This window comes from Leptonotus elevatus, chromosome 19 (genome assembly GCF_054856555.1).
Source record: "Leptonotus elevatus isolate MCC_2025b chromosome 19, RoL_Lele_1.0, whole genome shotgun sequence".
Classification (NCBI taxonomy): Eukaryota; Metazoa; Chordata; class Actinopteri; order Syngnathiformes; family Syngnathidae; genus Leptonotus; species Leptonotus elevatus.
In genome coordinates this window covers 99,257-115,181 of record NC_141257.1, presented here as the reverse complement: position 1 = coordinate 115,181, position 15,925 = coordinate 99,257, and the positions used below count along the sequence as shown (strand labels likewise).

The 15,925-nt window shown below is 54.1% G+C and overlaps 2 protein-coding genes across 5 annotated transcripts; one reads left to right on the top strand and one right to left on the bottom strand.

The window, feature by feature from the left end:
* Positions 1 to 1,294: 1,294 nt before the first annotated feature.
* On the bottom strand, positions 1,295 to 15,858 carry LOC147157275 (zinc fingers and homeoboxes protein 1-like). Its single transcript, XM_086063193.1, has 7 exons — positions 10,394 to 15,858; positions 6,645 to 10,361; positions 4,983 to 5,621; positions 4,782 to 4,908; positions 3,348 to 4,466; positions 3,150 to 3,275; positions 1,295 to 2,119 (listed from the first exon to the last, which is right to left on the bottom strand). Exons 2-7 carry the CDS (start codon positions 6,881 to 6,883, stop codon positions 1,814 to 1,816), a joined length of 2,556 nt encoding a protein of 851 aa, XP_085919319.1. The 5' UTR covers positions 6,884 to 10,361; positions 10,394 to 15,858; the 3' UTR covers positions 1,295 to 1,813.
* LOC147157276 (uncharacterized) lies at positions 11,101 to 15,755 on the top strand. Of its 4 annotated transcripts, none has more exons than XM_086063196.1 (4): positions 11,101 to 11,116; positions 13,923 to 14,296; positions 14,577 to 14,744; positions 14,812 to 15,755. In XM_086063196.1, the coding sequence occupies exons 1-4, from the start codon at positions 11,110 to 11,112 to the stop codon at positions 14,992 to 14,994; spliced, it is 732 nt and encodes a 243-aa protein (XP_085919322.1). In that variant the 5' UTR covers positions 11,101 to 11,109; the 3' UTR covers positions 14,995 to 15,755. The 4 variants fall into 4 exon arrangements, with proteins under 4 accessions (XP_085919322.1, XP_085919321.1, XP_085919323.1 ...); XM_086063195.1 differs by lacking the exon at positions 11,101 to 11,116 and adding an exon at positions 11,154 to 13,577; XM_086063197.1 differs by lacking the exon at positions 11,101 to 11,116 and having other exon boundaries at positions 11,154 to 14,089; positions 14,198 to 14,296.
* Positions 15,859 to 15,925: the final 67 nt, after the last annotated feature.

The window sequence follows — 15,925 nt, the reverse complement described above, 5'->3', positions numbered from 1 at the left end:
TCCTTGCCGCGTGCGTGCGTCAGGACGGCTTTGATTGATTGTTGAACTTCTGTATTGATCACACGAGCGGCTGCTAGCATGTTAGCGTCTGGCGTTGTCTTTTCCGAAAAGGCGGCGAGCGAGTCGGGAACAAAAGGAGACGCAAAGACGAAACGTTAGCGTGGCGATCAAAGGCGAGAAAAGTTGAAGGTGACTTTGGTTCCCGGCAGACGAGTTCACGTTGACGAGTTTGTCACGCGAGCGCTTTGATGGCGCCGACTTGATTTGTCTGCTTTTCAAGTGAGAGTCACGCTCGGCGTCCCCGCGAGGTTGGCCGCCGTTTGTGATCACGCTTCCTGTCAGGATGGCGGCGCTTGGCTGGCGCTTTCATCAGCCGCCGTTTCAACGTCGCGGCAAAAGCAAAGCGTCTCGCCAGCAAAAGCGCCTTTTCTCCGTTTGGCCTCGGGAGCCCGCCAGAGGTCCGTCGCACCGCCTTCTAAGTGGCGTGCGACCTCCAGCACGCGGGCTGGACGGCGGCACGTATGCGTCACGGCCTTCATCATTATGGGGTGCAAGTTGGCTCCAGGTCATCCCCGAGGGCCCCGCCCACTGGGCCCCGCCGGGACCCGGCCAGCCCGACGGGTAGGGGCGCGTGAGGCCCAGGCAGGCTCCTCCGGGAGTTGTCTCTCGGCGCTTGGGGAACGTCAGCAGACGACAAACGCTTAGTGGGAAGTGACAGACTCAAACGGCGCTTTGAAGAGCGGCAGACGCCGGCTGAGTTAATGCAGGTTAATGCCGACGCTATACATCAAACGGCAACATGTCGACGGCGTATACGCTTTGTACAACGGCGCCGTCTTCAAACCTGTAGCCGCCGCCACACCTGTTCTGATACGCCGATGTGGCGGCACGGGCCTTCTGCCTGCCAAATGGCTTTTGCTGACGGTCCACATTTGAATGGCAGCAGGCCAACGGCGTCGGCGACTTCGGCGAGCTTGGCTGTGCAGTGGCCCGCATCGAACCCTCACCCGGTGACGGTCAAACATGAGTTTGTCAAAACAGCAAAGAAGCGACATGTTATTTCCAATTTTTTATTTTCCACAAGGAAGTGGTCAAAGCCAAGAAGGAGAATAAATAGATACGTGCTAAAAATGGCTTCAGGAAACAGGAAGTGCGTGCAGAAAAAGAAAATGAGAAGCTGGCATCTCAAGTGCTTTTTGTTCCAGCGGGAACGTGTTGAGTGCACCGTTGCATTCTTCTCGTCTTTACCTCGTGACATTGTCTGGGTGTGTGGGTTTTTTGTTTTTTTTTGGGGGGGGGGGGGGGGTGATATTCTCATGCTATTCGCATGTTCCAACGACAGAGGTCCGAGGGTGACATCATACAAAAACCTTTCAAAAGGGTCTTTTGAATGAATGAGACCAAAAGGAAAAAATGTGGCACAGGAAGTGCGTTTCCCACATCGTCCGCTGTCTTGTCAATAAAGTTGTCTGCCATGGTTGCTGAAGTGGAGGCCAGATGGTGATGGCAAACTTTTGTCCATCTTGACATAAGTGCAAGTTGACTGGGATACGATGGCACAGAGTGGACTTCCTTTCACAATAAAAGCCCCGCCCATAAATGGGAGCAATATTTGAAGTGTTGTTCATTCAACGTGGACTGAATGTTGAAAAGCAGAGAAGCTCGGGAACAATCCCGCCACCATAAGCTGTCCGCAATGTTCTTCCCAAAACAAACGATGCGTCCTTCAGCCATGTTGGCGAAGCAGCCACGAGTCCTGTCTCTTATTTCGAAAGGCGCGGAGGGGCGGGGGGACGCAGCACCGAGCGTCGTCTCACGTTGGACGCTCGGATTGGTTGGCGCCAGGAGATGCTTCCTGGATCATGTCCTCCTTTTGATCTTGGCCGTCGTTGGCCTCCGCCTCGTCTTCACTGGCCGCTTCCACTTCCTGCTCCACTTCCTGTTCGAGGTCGCTGAAGGGCTCCTTCCCCTCGGCCAGCCGGAATCCCACCTCGGAGAACCATTCCCGGATTTGTTGCTCGCTCATGTCCGACTTGGCCGCCAAGTCGTCCAGGTGCTCCTCGCTCAGAACTCGCTGCTGGAGGAAGTAGGCCCTGAGGAACGCCTTCCCGCTCTTGGCCTGCGCGTCCACACAAACAATCGTGTTCAACTTGTATGAAGTGGAGGACCTCACAAGAGCAAACGGACCCCTGCTGACGTTTTTGGACTGATTTGCTCCTTTCTTTCTTTTTGTGGGACAACAAACGTCCCTTTGCTATAACTTGGCGCTCCCTCCAAAGACGGCAACGCCAACTAAGCATGTCTAAAGCGCCGGCGACAAAAGTGAGTCCACCCTCTCAAAAATTCATGGAAAAAAATGGATACAGTTGAAATGGCAAGTTTGTCAAGTTTGGTCGATATCAAAACATGCTTTTAGGTCCACGGGCTCTTTGCACAAATCCACCACTTCCTGAACTCGGCGCCGCTCCTTCATTTCCCGCCTCATGATCGGATCCAGGTGCGCCTGACCTCGGTAACCACGACGACAATGGCCAGACGCACCTGGATGAATCCGTTTTTTCAATCATGAAAGGCAGGAAATGAAGGCGTGGTCTTGAGATTTGTGCGAGAGCCCGTGAGGAGGACGAAAATCCATTTTCATCTGCTCAATGCCGGAATAATGAAGGATTTTGATGTCTTGTTCCCCAAGAGGCCAGTACGGCGTCACGACAACCCGCGAGACCACGAGCGAGCAAACGCGTCCATTCGAGGGTTGGTGAAAAGCGCAAGTGTGCAAAATGTGGAGGCCTGATTGACTTGAAAGTTGGAATTTCGTTGGTGTGAGACGCGCGTGTGCTTCTTCGTCTTCGTCTTCTTCGTCTTCACGCCAAATGACTTTCACTTGCGGCCATCCAAATGGATTTGTGCCTGCGTGCTGGATGGGAACGTTCGACAAACACTTGTTGCTTTTGCCGGTGTTCATGCTTTGGCGTCTGCCTACGGGCCGATGTTTTATTTTTCACAAGCGCAAACGAACGATGAGAAAATGTGGAGATTGTGCGACGCAAATGGAACCATTTTGAGGTTATGGCTCGGATTTGCCGTTACCGATCCCTCCACTAGGGTGCGCTGGCTCTTGTGAGATTTTTGCGTGTGTGGACACGACCGACCTTGCTGGGCGCGAGCGCGTCCTGCTTCCCGGCGTGCGGCCGCCGCGTCCTCCTGGACCAACCCCGGAAACGCTTTCTGGACTTCTTGGGCGTCCTGGCGGCTCCGTCCAGCGAGGTCTGGTCCACCTGCGGAGAAGAACAAAGCGGGTCGGTCCGGCACTTGTGCGCGTTGCGGCTTACACGTGTCCGTCTCCCGACCTTGCCGCTGTGGTAGAGGTCAAACCACTTGAGGTTGCTGTTCTTGGCGGCATAGCGCGTGTCTCCAAACCAGTTGACCACGTAGTTCCTCGGCAGGCCGCAGTCCTGCGCCATCTTGTCGTACTCGTCGGCCGTCGGCCATCGCGAGCGCACGAAAGCTTTCTTGAGGATGTCCAGCTGCGCCGGAGTTTTCTTGAGGATCCTGCGGCCGGCGGGGGGCGCGGCCTCCCCGCTCCCCCCCTTGGGCGCGCCGCCCTTGCGCCTGTCGCTGAACCAGGCGTCGACCTCGCGTCGCGTCAGCTTGGTCTGCGCCCGCAAGCGCGTCAGCTCGTCGTCGGACGGCGTGTCGCATTTGCGGAAGCTGGACTCCAGGACGAGGAGCTGGCCCGACGTCTTCTCCTTGAACTTCTGCGGCGTGAAGTCCGGGAAGGCGTGGCGCATTTTGCTGCGGCGGTCCCTGGGGCCGCGGGGCGGGCCCTGGCCGGCGCTCGGCGAGGAGTCGCCCGTGTCGTCGCTGGAATCGATGACGATGGCGGAGGCGGAGTTGTCGTCGCCGTCGTCGTCTTTGCCGTCGTCGTCTTTGCCGTCGCCGTCGTTCCCGCCGAGCCGGCCGCCGCTGTCGTGGTGCAGGTCCCTGGAGTTCCTCTGGTTGTAGCGCGTGTCGCTGAACCACTTCTTGATGGCGCGCTTGGACAGCCCCGTGACCTGCATGAGGCGGGAAATCTCCACGTCGGTGGCAAACTGGCGCCGGCCGTAGCTGGCCTTCAGCTCGGCCAGCTGCTCTTTGGACTTTTTGGGTTTGGAGGCGGAGTCAAGAGCAGCGGACGAAGAGGCCTTTTCCGCGCGGGACTCGGCGGCTTGGGCTCGCTTGGCGTCCACGCCGGTGACGGTCAGTGTGACGGGGGCCGCCACGGGAAGGCCGGCGCCCGCTCCGCCGCCCACCTGCGCCAGGAGCAGCCCCGGCTGGCCCACGATCTGACACGTCTGGAAGATGGACTGCAGGCCGTTGGCGGCCATGTTGGCGGCCATGTTGGCGGCCATGTTGGCGGGGATGACGGTGATGGTCTGAGGGAGCGTCTGGACGCTGCCGTTGGACTTCCTCCTGCGAGCCTCCTCCACCTGCCGCAACAAGTACGACACATCACATGTTGATGAATATTGCGGACGTAAACGCCTTCTCTTGGCGAGACCAGAAAAAGGAAATAAATCAACAATGGCCGACGTGATCACACTTATTGATTGCATCTTCAGTTGACTTGTTTAGATTTTGCTGATTAAATACATTTGACTTGTTCATATTCAAATGTTTTCTAAGGTATGAATTGTATTTCCAACATGGCTTCAGCTGACGCGGGTTGCACTGCACTTCCTGTCACCAAGCCCAAAGTACAGGTCATTGGATCCAGCAGGTTGTGACGTGATCCCGGTACCGACCTCGTCCGGGGTCCAGCTGATGCCGTGTTTCAGCCTCTGGGCGGAGAACCAGACTTTGACATTCTCCTCGCTGAACTTTGTCTGCGACGCCAGCGCCACGATCTCCGACGGTGACGGGTAGGGAAACCTGCGTGCGGGGGTCAACAGGTCACAACGCTGGAACGGGACCGCCGGGCTGATGCGACCACCCCACCCACCTACCTGCTGTAGGCACCCAGCAGGAGGACATTGTTGTCCATGGCGGTGTTGTAGGCCGGGATGCTGCTGATGGGGATGAGGAGCTGGTTCTGATTCTGCTTCTGCAACGCCGACAGGACCTGGGCCAGGGTTTCGGCCGGGAGGGCGCCGCCCCCGCCGCCTTTGACGTGCAGCACGTTGGAGCCGTTGATCAGCAAAGTCTGCTGCGCCCCCGTCTGGATTTGCAGCGGCGCCGATATGGGGAGCAGTCGAGGGGCGGCGCCGCCGGTCCCGGGGGCCGATGGGGCGGGCGACAGAGCGGGCGGTTCGTTGTACTCGTCCATTTCGTCCTCGCTCTCCACCTTGATGACATCTTCCGCCGCCATCTTGTGAGAGGCGGTGAACTTCTTGGGTTCCGCCCGGCTCCTCATGATGGGCGTCTTGCTGAGGGCGATGCCTTTACGGCACGCGTCGTCTTCCGAGCCGCCGCCGCCGTCCTGCATCTTGCCAGGACCGATGTCTAAACGCCACAAGTCGTCGTCCGTCTCGAGGGCCGCTCGCTCGTGCCGGGAGTCGGTCTGCTTGCGGTGTCGTGTGTCCGGCGACTTGTCCTGGGCCTGGCCCGGGTGATGGCGCCAGTTGTGTGTCACAAGTGCGTCACAACTGCAGTAAAGAGCGCAAGAGAGAGAGCAGCGTCGTTACAACAGCACGCACGCGCGGGCAGACGGAGTGCTGGGAAGTCAACAAGCAGAAATGCCGCAGCAAAGCGCCGGAACTTGACAGGAAACCTTCGAGAGACGGGCCGGTGACAGAACAATTCTTATGCCTTGGTCAGACGACAAGAAAACGGCCCGCCCGACGTGTCGCCGACAAACGGGGCGAACGATTTTGAGTTGTCTTGACGTAGCGTCGCCCGTGCAATGAGGCACGTTCAACGATTGGTCGCATGTCGTCCGGGACGGTTCGCCACGAAAGTGTAGCATGTGCGAATTTTTGCTCGCGCAATGTGACATACTTACGCCGTCGTCCTTTTGGTTTTGCAGCATTGACCAATAGCGAGAGGGAGCGAAACGTCAATCACACACTGACCAGCACGCTAGAGCTCCTTTTTTATTTATTTATTTCTCCCCTGGATATCTCATAGGATATGGAGGACCAAAAGCAGTCGATTAGACAAGATTTGAGTGAATCAGGCTTTGGCCCCGCCCACTAACTTTGATGGGCGAGTTTGACAGATAGAATAAATTCATTCAACGTGCGATACAGGACCATGAAATAAATAAATACAGAAATAATTATATGTGCGTGTGTGTGTGTAAGTAATTTAATGAATGAACGACAAAAGGTTTATTTAATTCCATATTTAAATAATAAATGACACATGTAATTATTTCATGGCACATATATTTAATTATTGATTGATTTAATGTTGGCACTTTTGGTCGTCCGTAATGGCCAGCCAGCTGCAACCATACACAAATTGTAGGCCTTTTATCGGGTAATCTGACCAAATCAGTCGTGAAGTTTGAGCTTGGCATTTGAAGCCAAAAGTAACATTTGGAACTGATACTGATTTGCAGTGAAAACATTTGGATTTGTTCATCTTTGTTCTCAAATACACCTTGTCTATCGTTTAGCTCTTTTTGTTGTGCGTACTTTTGCCACATGTGGGCGGGGCGTACGTACCTCCTGGTGCGCTCCGACGTGCTCGTGCCCACGTCGGGATGCTCCGAGTCCACGTGCACCGCGAACAACTTGAGCGTTTTGGTCGTGAAGCTGCAGTACTTGCACTCGTAGCCTCCCGACGATGGCTCGGACAAGCTGTCGTCCTCGGAGCGGTCCGCGTCCACATCCACTTCCGGCCCGTCCTGGTCCGAGCGCGGCGGAAGCATACACGGCGTGCTGGACTTCCTGCGGCTCGCCATCGCAACTTTTGGGCGTCGAGCTGCTTCAGTTGCGGACGCCTCGCTGTGGCATCTTCGCAACCGATGCAGGGGGTCGGACTTTGGCGTCGGGTCACGGGCTGACTGTCAGGATTTCATCGCACGTGTCCAAAAAAACACTCAGGCTTCATGGATCAACTTGGTGTCGAGGAACCGGAAGTTGAGTGGGGACCATCGCAACGAGTCGAGCCGAGACAAATCCACTTCCGCTCGCGCTCAAGCACATTGGGTTCACGAGCTGGCGTCGAAGTTTCCGCTTGCTGATGTTGTTGACCCGCAGCGAGCTCGACGCTGCTCGTTTGGCAGCTGCGCGTTAGCAAGCAGCTGCTAGCTAGCGGCCTCGGCTAGCTCGCCGTGTCGCATCCGCGCTTGGGCGTCAGTCTCGCTGGCCCTCACCCTTCCGCCATTCGGCCGACGACGAAGAGTCCATCTGGCGAAACCGGCTGCCGGCTGCGGTCCCGACTGTCGTCTTATGTTTTTGTCGCGTTGGCAACGGCGACAGTGTGTAGGGAAGACAAAACCAAACAAAATCCCGCTTTCGGTGGCGAAGCCAATGTGCGCATGTACATTTCGAATGACAGCAACGGCAAACGCTCATGTCCGTTTTGACCTTTTCCAAGTAAAATCTTTTGCAAACTAACATGTCGCTCTGCTGTATTACAACGCGTCTTCTGATAATGGATACATGTTTGTCTATTTTTGCTCACTAATGTGTCAAATGTGCTTTGTTTTCAAAACGTTCTCGAGCAAATATCGAGCGAATGGGTAAGCTTTTGTTTTGAAGGTAAGCGTCAAAGCGGAATTGTCATCAGCCTGACAAAATGTGATCAGTTAAATGAGAGCGGTGACGTCACGAGAACTACTACTTTTAGTTCGAATTATTGGGTAATAAACATATCGACCCAGCTGCAAATGTGTGTCCACTCATCAGTGTTAATTACGACAGTAAATTGTTATTTAGTCTTAGTACATTTTGACCAAAGTGTCCGTTTTTATCATGTACTCTAGTTTTAGTCAAAGAAAACCGCAGTACTAATTTACACTCTCTTTTTTTTAGCCCACTAATACAAAAATATCAACTAAAAAGTGTCATATGTGAACGTGTTTTGAATTGGGCTTAGACGGAAGGTGCGATAGTTTTGAAAAACCTCCGTCTTTTGAGTTTTTCCTTGCCCTCTTGTGGTTGGATTCAGGGATGCTGATATTTGTCCCCTGCGGCATGTGAAGTCCTTTGTGGGATGAAGGCTTGAAGTCACCTTGACTTGACTTTGAGCGTCTGCGCTGCAGCGAAAAGGACTTTTCTCGTTTGCTGTCACGGCGGCAACAGTTTGAGCAAATAAAAAGCTTCCCATGGGCAACGTCTTTAGATGGAAGCCGCAACGTTTCAAGTTAAATCTGAAGGAAGGAGTTTGTTCAAAGTTGACCGATAGCAAGGGGAGACCTTCGTCACAAATACATGTTGTCATTTTCACCTGTCTTTCAGATCCACGAACATCTTTGCGATTTTTCTTTCTTTTTTAATTTGATCATTTGCGATATTCGATTATGCTTGCGAGTTGTCGAATGTGCGTTTGTGGATCGTCGCGCTCGCGCAGTTTCCAGATATTCACTCACTCTGGATATGATTGATTTGTTGCAAGGTGCCATTTTTGTTGCACTATTTTGATGACTTTTGCAATATTTCATGTTAAATGTGCAATTTGTTCAATAAAGCATAAAAAAAGAGCTCTTCACACGCATGGACTCTCAATGCCGCTCACTCGCCGTTAGAAGTGAAGCCGCCGGCGGCCATCTTAGGTTGCCATTTAGGCTATTCAAGCCGGCTAACTTAATACATCGAATTCATTGTCTGCTGCCTTTTCACGTTGTTGTCAACAGCAAAAACTCCGCCGTGTATGTATGACGTAGTTGCACCAAGAAGTCTTTCATTTCCTTGCTAAGAAAAAGAATGACTCGTTCTCTTATCAGGTAGATCTGCGGGTGCTACGCAAAGATTCGTCTGCGTCATGTTGCGAGAGCCTCAACCATCAAGTGGAAGCAAAGCCCTCGCTGTGAAACGTAAAGCCAACCTCTGAGCAACAAACAATTCGCAATATTGTAACAATAAGCTACTCTGAATGGTTGATGCAAATAGTCGCGTTTGCTCTTTGCCAAACACGCACTAATCACTGTTTTCAGCAAAAAACAACAACACGTTGCCAGCAAAAGTGGCGGCGTAAGATGGCTGAAAGCGAAAAGCCAGTTCCTCCTCTGTCCACGAGGCGGCAGTGTTGCTGTCTCCATTGAACGTTTCTGGTTTAAATTTGGAAACGGAGTCCCTGAAAACGAGCCTTCATCGGACCTGCCTTGTGTTCATTGATTCAACACAAGTCGGGAAACGAAAAAGCACCGCCATTTGTTTCCCCTGCAGCTCACGCAGCCTCGACAAGACATGGGGCGGATTCGACCCGGGTTTCACACATCAGCGTCGTTTTCCGGTGCTCGCACCCTCACCCCTGAAGCCATGATTTCACGTAGACATGTTCAAGAAGTTATCATTTCCCGAATTTGGGGGTTCAAACTTTATTGAAAGGGGGAAAGTGTTTTTTTTGTTATTTTTTGTTCCTATCACACGTCGTTGTTACGGGGCGCAGTTCATTGACGCACAAGGAAGGAACTTGTGCTTTTCTGTTTTGACGATTCACCAACATTTATTCCTTTTGAACGTGGCCAGTCGGGGAAATGTTTTTCTTATTTGCCTTCTTAATTGTTTGATGGGAATTCTCTTTCGTTTGTGTTGCGATTGAGCTTATTTTGCTCATTTCTTCGTTCCGCCGGCATTGTTGGCGTGTTGTTTGACGTGTAAAAGACATGATGGAATCCGTCGATCGTCTTCTTGCCGTTGTGTTTGTCGTGGGCACGCGTCACATCAACTTCAAAAGCGCAGCCGCAAACGTCACGTAAACGCGCACAGATGGCAAAAGTACTCGAGTACTCATCCTTTTCCTTCAACGGAGACGTAGCGAGTGTGGAAAGTGCAAGTCCGTTTTCAAATCTTTCAATATTTGCAGGGCAAAGCGGTCAAAGTAGTGCTTTGCCGCCATCCTGTTTCATCTCGCAGTCAAAAGTTGAGAAAGCGCCGTTGACGTCAAGTCAGGTGTCTCGTTTGGCTAAAAGTAGTACTTTGATGCAGCGTTTTAGTGGTGTCGCTTCTCAGACAAAAGTAGTGCTTTGACACCGTCTTGTAGTCAAGGAACTGTTCCAATGAATGGAAGTGCTTGATTGTGACAAAAGTTGCGCTTTGGTGTCGCTTTTGCTGCCAAGGAACTGCGTTGAAGTGAGTTGAGGTGTTTGGCAAAAGACAAAAGTGGTGGCTGGCCAAAACGTTTGACTGCCATTTTGACTCTCCCGTTGCCTGGAACCACCGAGCAAAACTTTTTTTTTTGCTCGAGTGCGCTCGCAAAATATCTCAAAGTCAGACCTTGGCTTTCTACGCAGTGGGCGGAGCTTCACCACAAGCGGGAAAGGAAAGCCCGTCCTTCTCCTGAAAAGCATGACATCATCCCCCGAGGATGTCATTGGCCACCGCCAGAGACCGCGCTCGTGTTTATTTATATATGCCCTGGCATTGGCTGGCGACCAGTCGCATGAGTGTCATTCTTAGGCCTGGCCTCGGTTGGCGACAGGTCGCCAGTCAGCCGGGATCCGGGCGAGCTCATCTCAGGACACATATTGTGGAAAAGGAAAGGTCGCGCGACAAAATGAAAACCTCCCGGCCAGGATGGACGGCGTCCAATCAAATGACAAAGCCACCTTTCCTTTCTCACCGGTCCATTCTATGACAAACTCTGCCATGCCAATGATTAGTGATGACGTCACAGCCAGCGTGTGATGACATCATCTCCTGGGGCGGGGCCGCGACTCCATTTTCTGATGGACTTTATTCACTTCCAAAAGGACTTTTTTGTTTCAGCCAGACAGACAGCTGCGTGTGCGTGTGCGTGTTGGGGGTGGGGGTGGGGGGGGGGGGGGTCACCGTGGGCGTTGATGCCTGAATGGCTGTGGTGCCGTCTGATGACTCAGGTGATGTGTCATACTCGCACGCTATAAAGGGGAACTTTCACATGTCCACAAACACTCGCGTACTGTACACATCCACTGTACACGCACGCGCACGCGCGCGCACATGCTGGATTTATTTATTACACACGAAAGGGACCCACGACAACATGAGACGTAAGTTTGCTCTTTTCTTCCCACTTTCAAGGGACGTGCGTGCGAGCGAGCGAGCGAGCGTGCGTGCGTGCGTGCGTGCGTGAGAGAAGGACGCGTGCTTGAAATCTTTCAACGTGTGTGACGTGACGTGACGTGACGATGGCCGCTCACAAGGAAATTGCAATCGCAATGGACACGCGTTGGGGGCGTGGCTTAAACCCGCTTGTCGCGAGAATGAAAACGGGCCACGCGAGAAAAGAACGAGAAGAAGTCCAAAGTGGAGTTGAAACGTCGACACGGAGCTCAAAGAAGCTCAAGTCAAGCTAACGCGGAGTTGAGAGGTCAAAGTTGTACAAAAAGGAGCTAACGAAAGAAATCAAGCAAAGACGCAACGCGCGATTGGACAGATTTGTGGACGGTCGCTGGCTGACGGATTGACCCCAAAATTGAGAGCAAAATTGTCCGCGTGGAACTTGCGTGAACAAAAAGCACAAAAAAGAACTTGCGTGACGTCAGCACGCTTCGCAAATACGCGTACAATTGTCGACACGGCGAAACGAAAAAGTGCTGCATCGGCAGAACAAAAACAATGAGGCGCCACCATGTGGTGTGGTGCCGTACTACAGATTGTTGCGCACACAAGAACCGTGGACACAAAAGAAAAGAATGTCTTCCTCGCGCTCAGCCCGGGAAATGCCGTCGTCACATGATGACAGCCGGCGTCACAAAATGGCGCCGCCTTTTGTTTTTGATGCTTCGGCAACCTTTTGTTTACAAACGTGCTAAAACCTTGGCTCGCTCGCACTGTTGCCGTCTTCAAATGATCACGTGACTCATGCGGCTGCATTCTATTGGACGGCGGTCATCGGGCTGTTGCGACGAACCCGTGTGTCTGTGATGCTACAAAAAAAGAAAAAAGTTCTCCAAGACGACACCCAAAAAAGAAGTTCCAAAAAAAAGTGCGGGTGTGTCGTGTCGGGACGTCGCAAATGATTCACGCTTTTGGCCAGTCGCCTTTTCTTCCTGGCGCTGCGCCGCACCGACAGTCTCGCGCTTGCGACAATGCCGGTGTGTGTGCGTGATTATGTGTGTACACGCATCGACTTTTGTATGTATTTTTTGTGCGAGTGTGGGCGTGTGCGTGCAGACAGTGATGTCATCATCCGCATTAATGCGAGTTTCCTCATGAATTCGTTAGGAGCTCACGAATGTCCTACGTCGAGACAAAGAAGCATTGTGATGTCCTTCAAGGTCGTCCTGAGGTCACGTCCCTGGCGGAGGTCATATTGTCAGAAGACGAGCGCATTCGCTTCACGGCTGCGAACGACAAACTCAAAAGGGGCTCAAAAGCCGACCCGAAAGAAGCTCAAGTCAAGTCGAGCTGTTGCGGAGCTCACGCAAGTTCAAAGTGAAGGTCAAGGAAAGTCGAGTGGAGCTCAAAGACGCCAAATTGGGAGTGAACGACGCTCAAGTGCGGCGAACTGTGGCTAGCATCGTGCTAAAGTCAAGCTAAAGCTAGTTGTCGACACAAATGATGTCATCGTGTCTTCCTTGTTGGCAAAGGACGCACGCTGAGAAGGTCTTGGACGTCACTGCTTGAAGGTGGTGAGGGTCGGCCAGGGGCCACTTTCTGCCCGGACCACTTCCTGCCAGGGGCCATTTCCTGCCAGGGGCCACTTTCTGCCCGGACCACTTCCTGCCAGGGGCCACTTCCTGCCCGCGGACACTTCCTGCCAGGGGCCACCTCCTGCCAGGGGCCACTTCCTGTCCGGGGCTACTTCCTGCCCGCGGACACTTCCTGCCAGGGGCCACCTTCTGCCAGGGGCCACCTTCTGCCAGGGCCCACTTCCTGCCCGGGCCACTTCCTGCGAGGGGCCACTTCCTGCCAGGGGCCACTTCCTGCCCGCGGACACTTCCTGCCAGGGGCCACCTTCTGCCAGGGCCCACTTCCTGCCCGGGCCACTTCCTGCGAGGGGCCACTTCCTGCCAGGGGCCACTTCCTGCCCGCGGACACTTCCTGCCAGGGGCCACTTCCTGCCAGGGGCCACTTCCTGTCCGGGGCCACTTCCTGCCAGGGGCCACCTTCTGCCAGGGCCCACTTCCTGCCCGGGCCACTTCCTGCGAGGGGCCACTTCCTGCCAGGGGCCACTTCCTGCCCGCGGACACTTTCTGCCAGGGGCCACTTCCTGTCCGGGGCCACTTCCTGCCCGGGGCCACTTCCTGCCAGGGGTCACCTTCTGCCAGGGCCCACTTCCTGCCCGGGCCACTTCCTTCGAGGGGCCACTTCCTGTCCGGGGCCACTTCCTGCCCGGGGCCACTTCCTGCCAGGGGTCACCTTCTGCCAGGGCCCACTTCCTGCCCGGGCCACTTCCTTCGAGGGGCCACTTCCTGCCAGGGGCCACTTCCTGCCTCCCTCCGGGTGCCACTTGCGACTGACTCCTGAGAGGCCCGTCGCTCCCCCCAAAAATGGGGAAAGTCCAAAGTTGGTGTGCTGCGTCTGACTCAGCAAGCACATGCGGGCTGTGTGTGCGTGCGTGCGTGCGTGCGTGCGTGCGTGCGTGCGTGCGTGCGTTGACCTGCTGAAGACATGAATGAGGTTGCGTGTAGCCCACAATGCTCGTTCGGCACTTTTCCCCGCTTGTTGTGGGCGTCGCCTGCGTGCCAATGTCCTCCATGTTGTTGTTCTTGTCAATGTTGTCGTCGTTTTGTTGCGATTGTGACGGCAGTTGACGTGTGCAAGCGATGCATCTTCATCTTCATCCCCATCATCGTCACCATCATGACGATGATGATGATGATGATGATGATGGCCTTCTCTCCCGGGCAGTGCTCCGTGACTCCGCCTCCCGTCTGCTGCGCCTGCTGCTATTGGTGGAGCTGCTGCGGCCGTCGCGCTGTGGCCCCGCCCTCCACAAGGCCGCCCTCTGCAACGCACTCAAGTCGGCTGTCAATCAAATGGACGTCATCAGGAAGACGGCGCAACGGCTGCAACGCGTGCGTCCCGCCGCTCTTCATCATCGTCTTGCTCGTGCTTTTTCTGCCCGCTCGCTCCCGGTCACGTGGATGTTTGTGATGATGGCCGTCGCCATGTTTGCGTTTCAGGATGACGACGAGGCGGCGGCGGACGACGACTTGCTGGAGGCGCCACTTGAAAGTCTTCCCGTCCTGGCGACGAGCGCCGCTCAATTGCGCACGTGGAAGGTCAACAAGATCAACACGTTGACCTTTTCTTTTTTTCTTTTTGCCTGAGCGACGTCCCAATTCGATTCGAAAGCGTCCGAGAAAAAAAGAAGGAAAGAGGCTGTCGGCGGCGTCGGCCTTCATGCGAATACGTGATGGATTTATTTGTGCCATTGTTTGGCCAACCACTAGAGGGAGCCGTCATGCAGTCACTGTTGGAATGTCGTAAAAGAGTGGGACGTGATGGTCCAATTTGTAATTTTCTGCGCGATGACGTTTGGACCGGCGTTTGTCTTGGCAGGCCGACGAGTCGCTGCGGAGGTTGCACGCCAACGCGCTGGCCTTCCACGCGCACGCCGACTGGCTGAAGGCGGCGGCGGAGAAGGTGGACTTGCCCTCCGAGGCGGCGGGGGGCGCCGCCGTTCACCTGCTGCGGCTGGCCAACCTGCTCAGGACGGCGCTCGTCCAGGTGAGCGAGCGCTCGCCACAAGCGGATGTTGGGACGCCATTTTCACATCCGTCTTTGTGCTTTTCAGATGGAGACGCCCGTCCCGCCGCCGCCGCCGCCGCCGCCGTCGTTTCCGCACGTCCGGACGGCCTTCGAGACCGTGCGCTATTCGGCCGAGATGTCTCGCCGCTTGAATGTTTTCTGCGGCTTCTCCAAACGGATCCTACGTCGCCTGCGCAAGGCGGCGACCTGTCCTCGCAGGGGGAGGTGAACGCCTCCATCTGGCGGTTTGTCCTCCAGTTGCAATGGGCAACGGAATGGTCGCCAGTCCGCCGCATCTGCTCCCTGATGTCGACTGGCGACCAATCTGTTGTCCTGACGGAAGCACATGAGCCAAGAATTTAGAGGAAGAACTGATTGGTCGCCAACTCATGTCACGACAACTATGGCCGAAAGGACGGACGGAAGGAAGGAAGGACGCCTCCCGGCCTGGCCAGCAGGGGGCGTGGGTGCTATGTCGCATGACTCCTGGCACGCTTCCAACATGTGACCGACCTGACGATTGACGTACGTGAGGTATGTTTCAAATATGTACCTTGCAAACGTTTGACGTGGTCACGTGTCTGGAGAAGACGGCATGTGCATGTTTGAAAGGTGTTTCCAAATGTGATGTGTTACTTTGACTTATTTATGTACATGACAAACTTGACATGTACATACATGCAATGTTTCAAACATTATTCCTTTTTTAAATCTGAGAAACTGTGAAGTGTCCACAAACTGAAACACGTGACACGTTTTCGGCTCGTCACGCTTGACGTTGCCACTTCCTGTTCTGTTTTGGTATTTGTTTGTTTTTCAAGCATCTTTTTTCGACGAGGACGAGGCGCCGGCGTTTCGTCTCCGTCGTCCGGTAGAAAATATTTCACACTTGTTCCTTATTTATCTTTTGACCAATAAAAGCGGGACTTTGAAAGTCAATTTGTCTTTGCTGACCTTTGCTGACGTAATACAAGAAATGAGCAACAGGGGGCACCTTCACGGTGGCGCGGTTGGCTTTGTGACGTCACATTTACAGCGGAGCAGCTTGCAAAAGGTAAGCCGAGCTGCACACGAGCGTCTCGTGTGGGTTCGTGTCGTGCGCCAAACTGCTACTTTGACATTTGATGGCTTCAAGTCATCTTACTGGCGTGTTTTCAGCC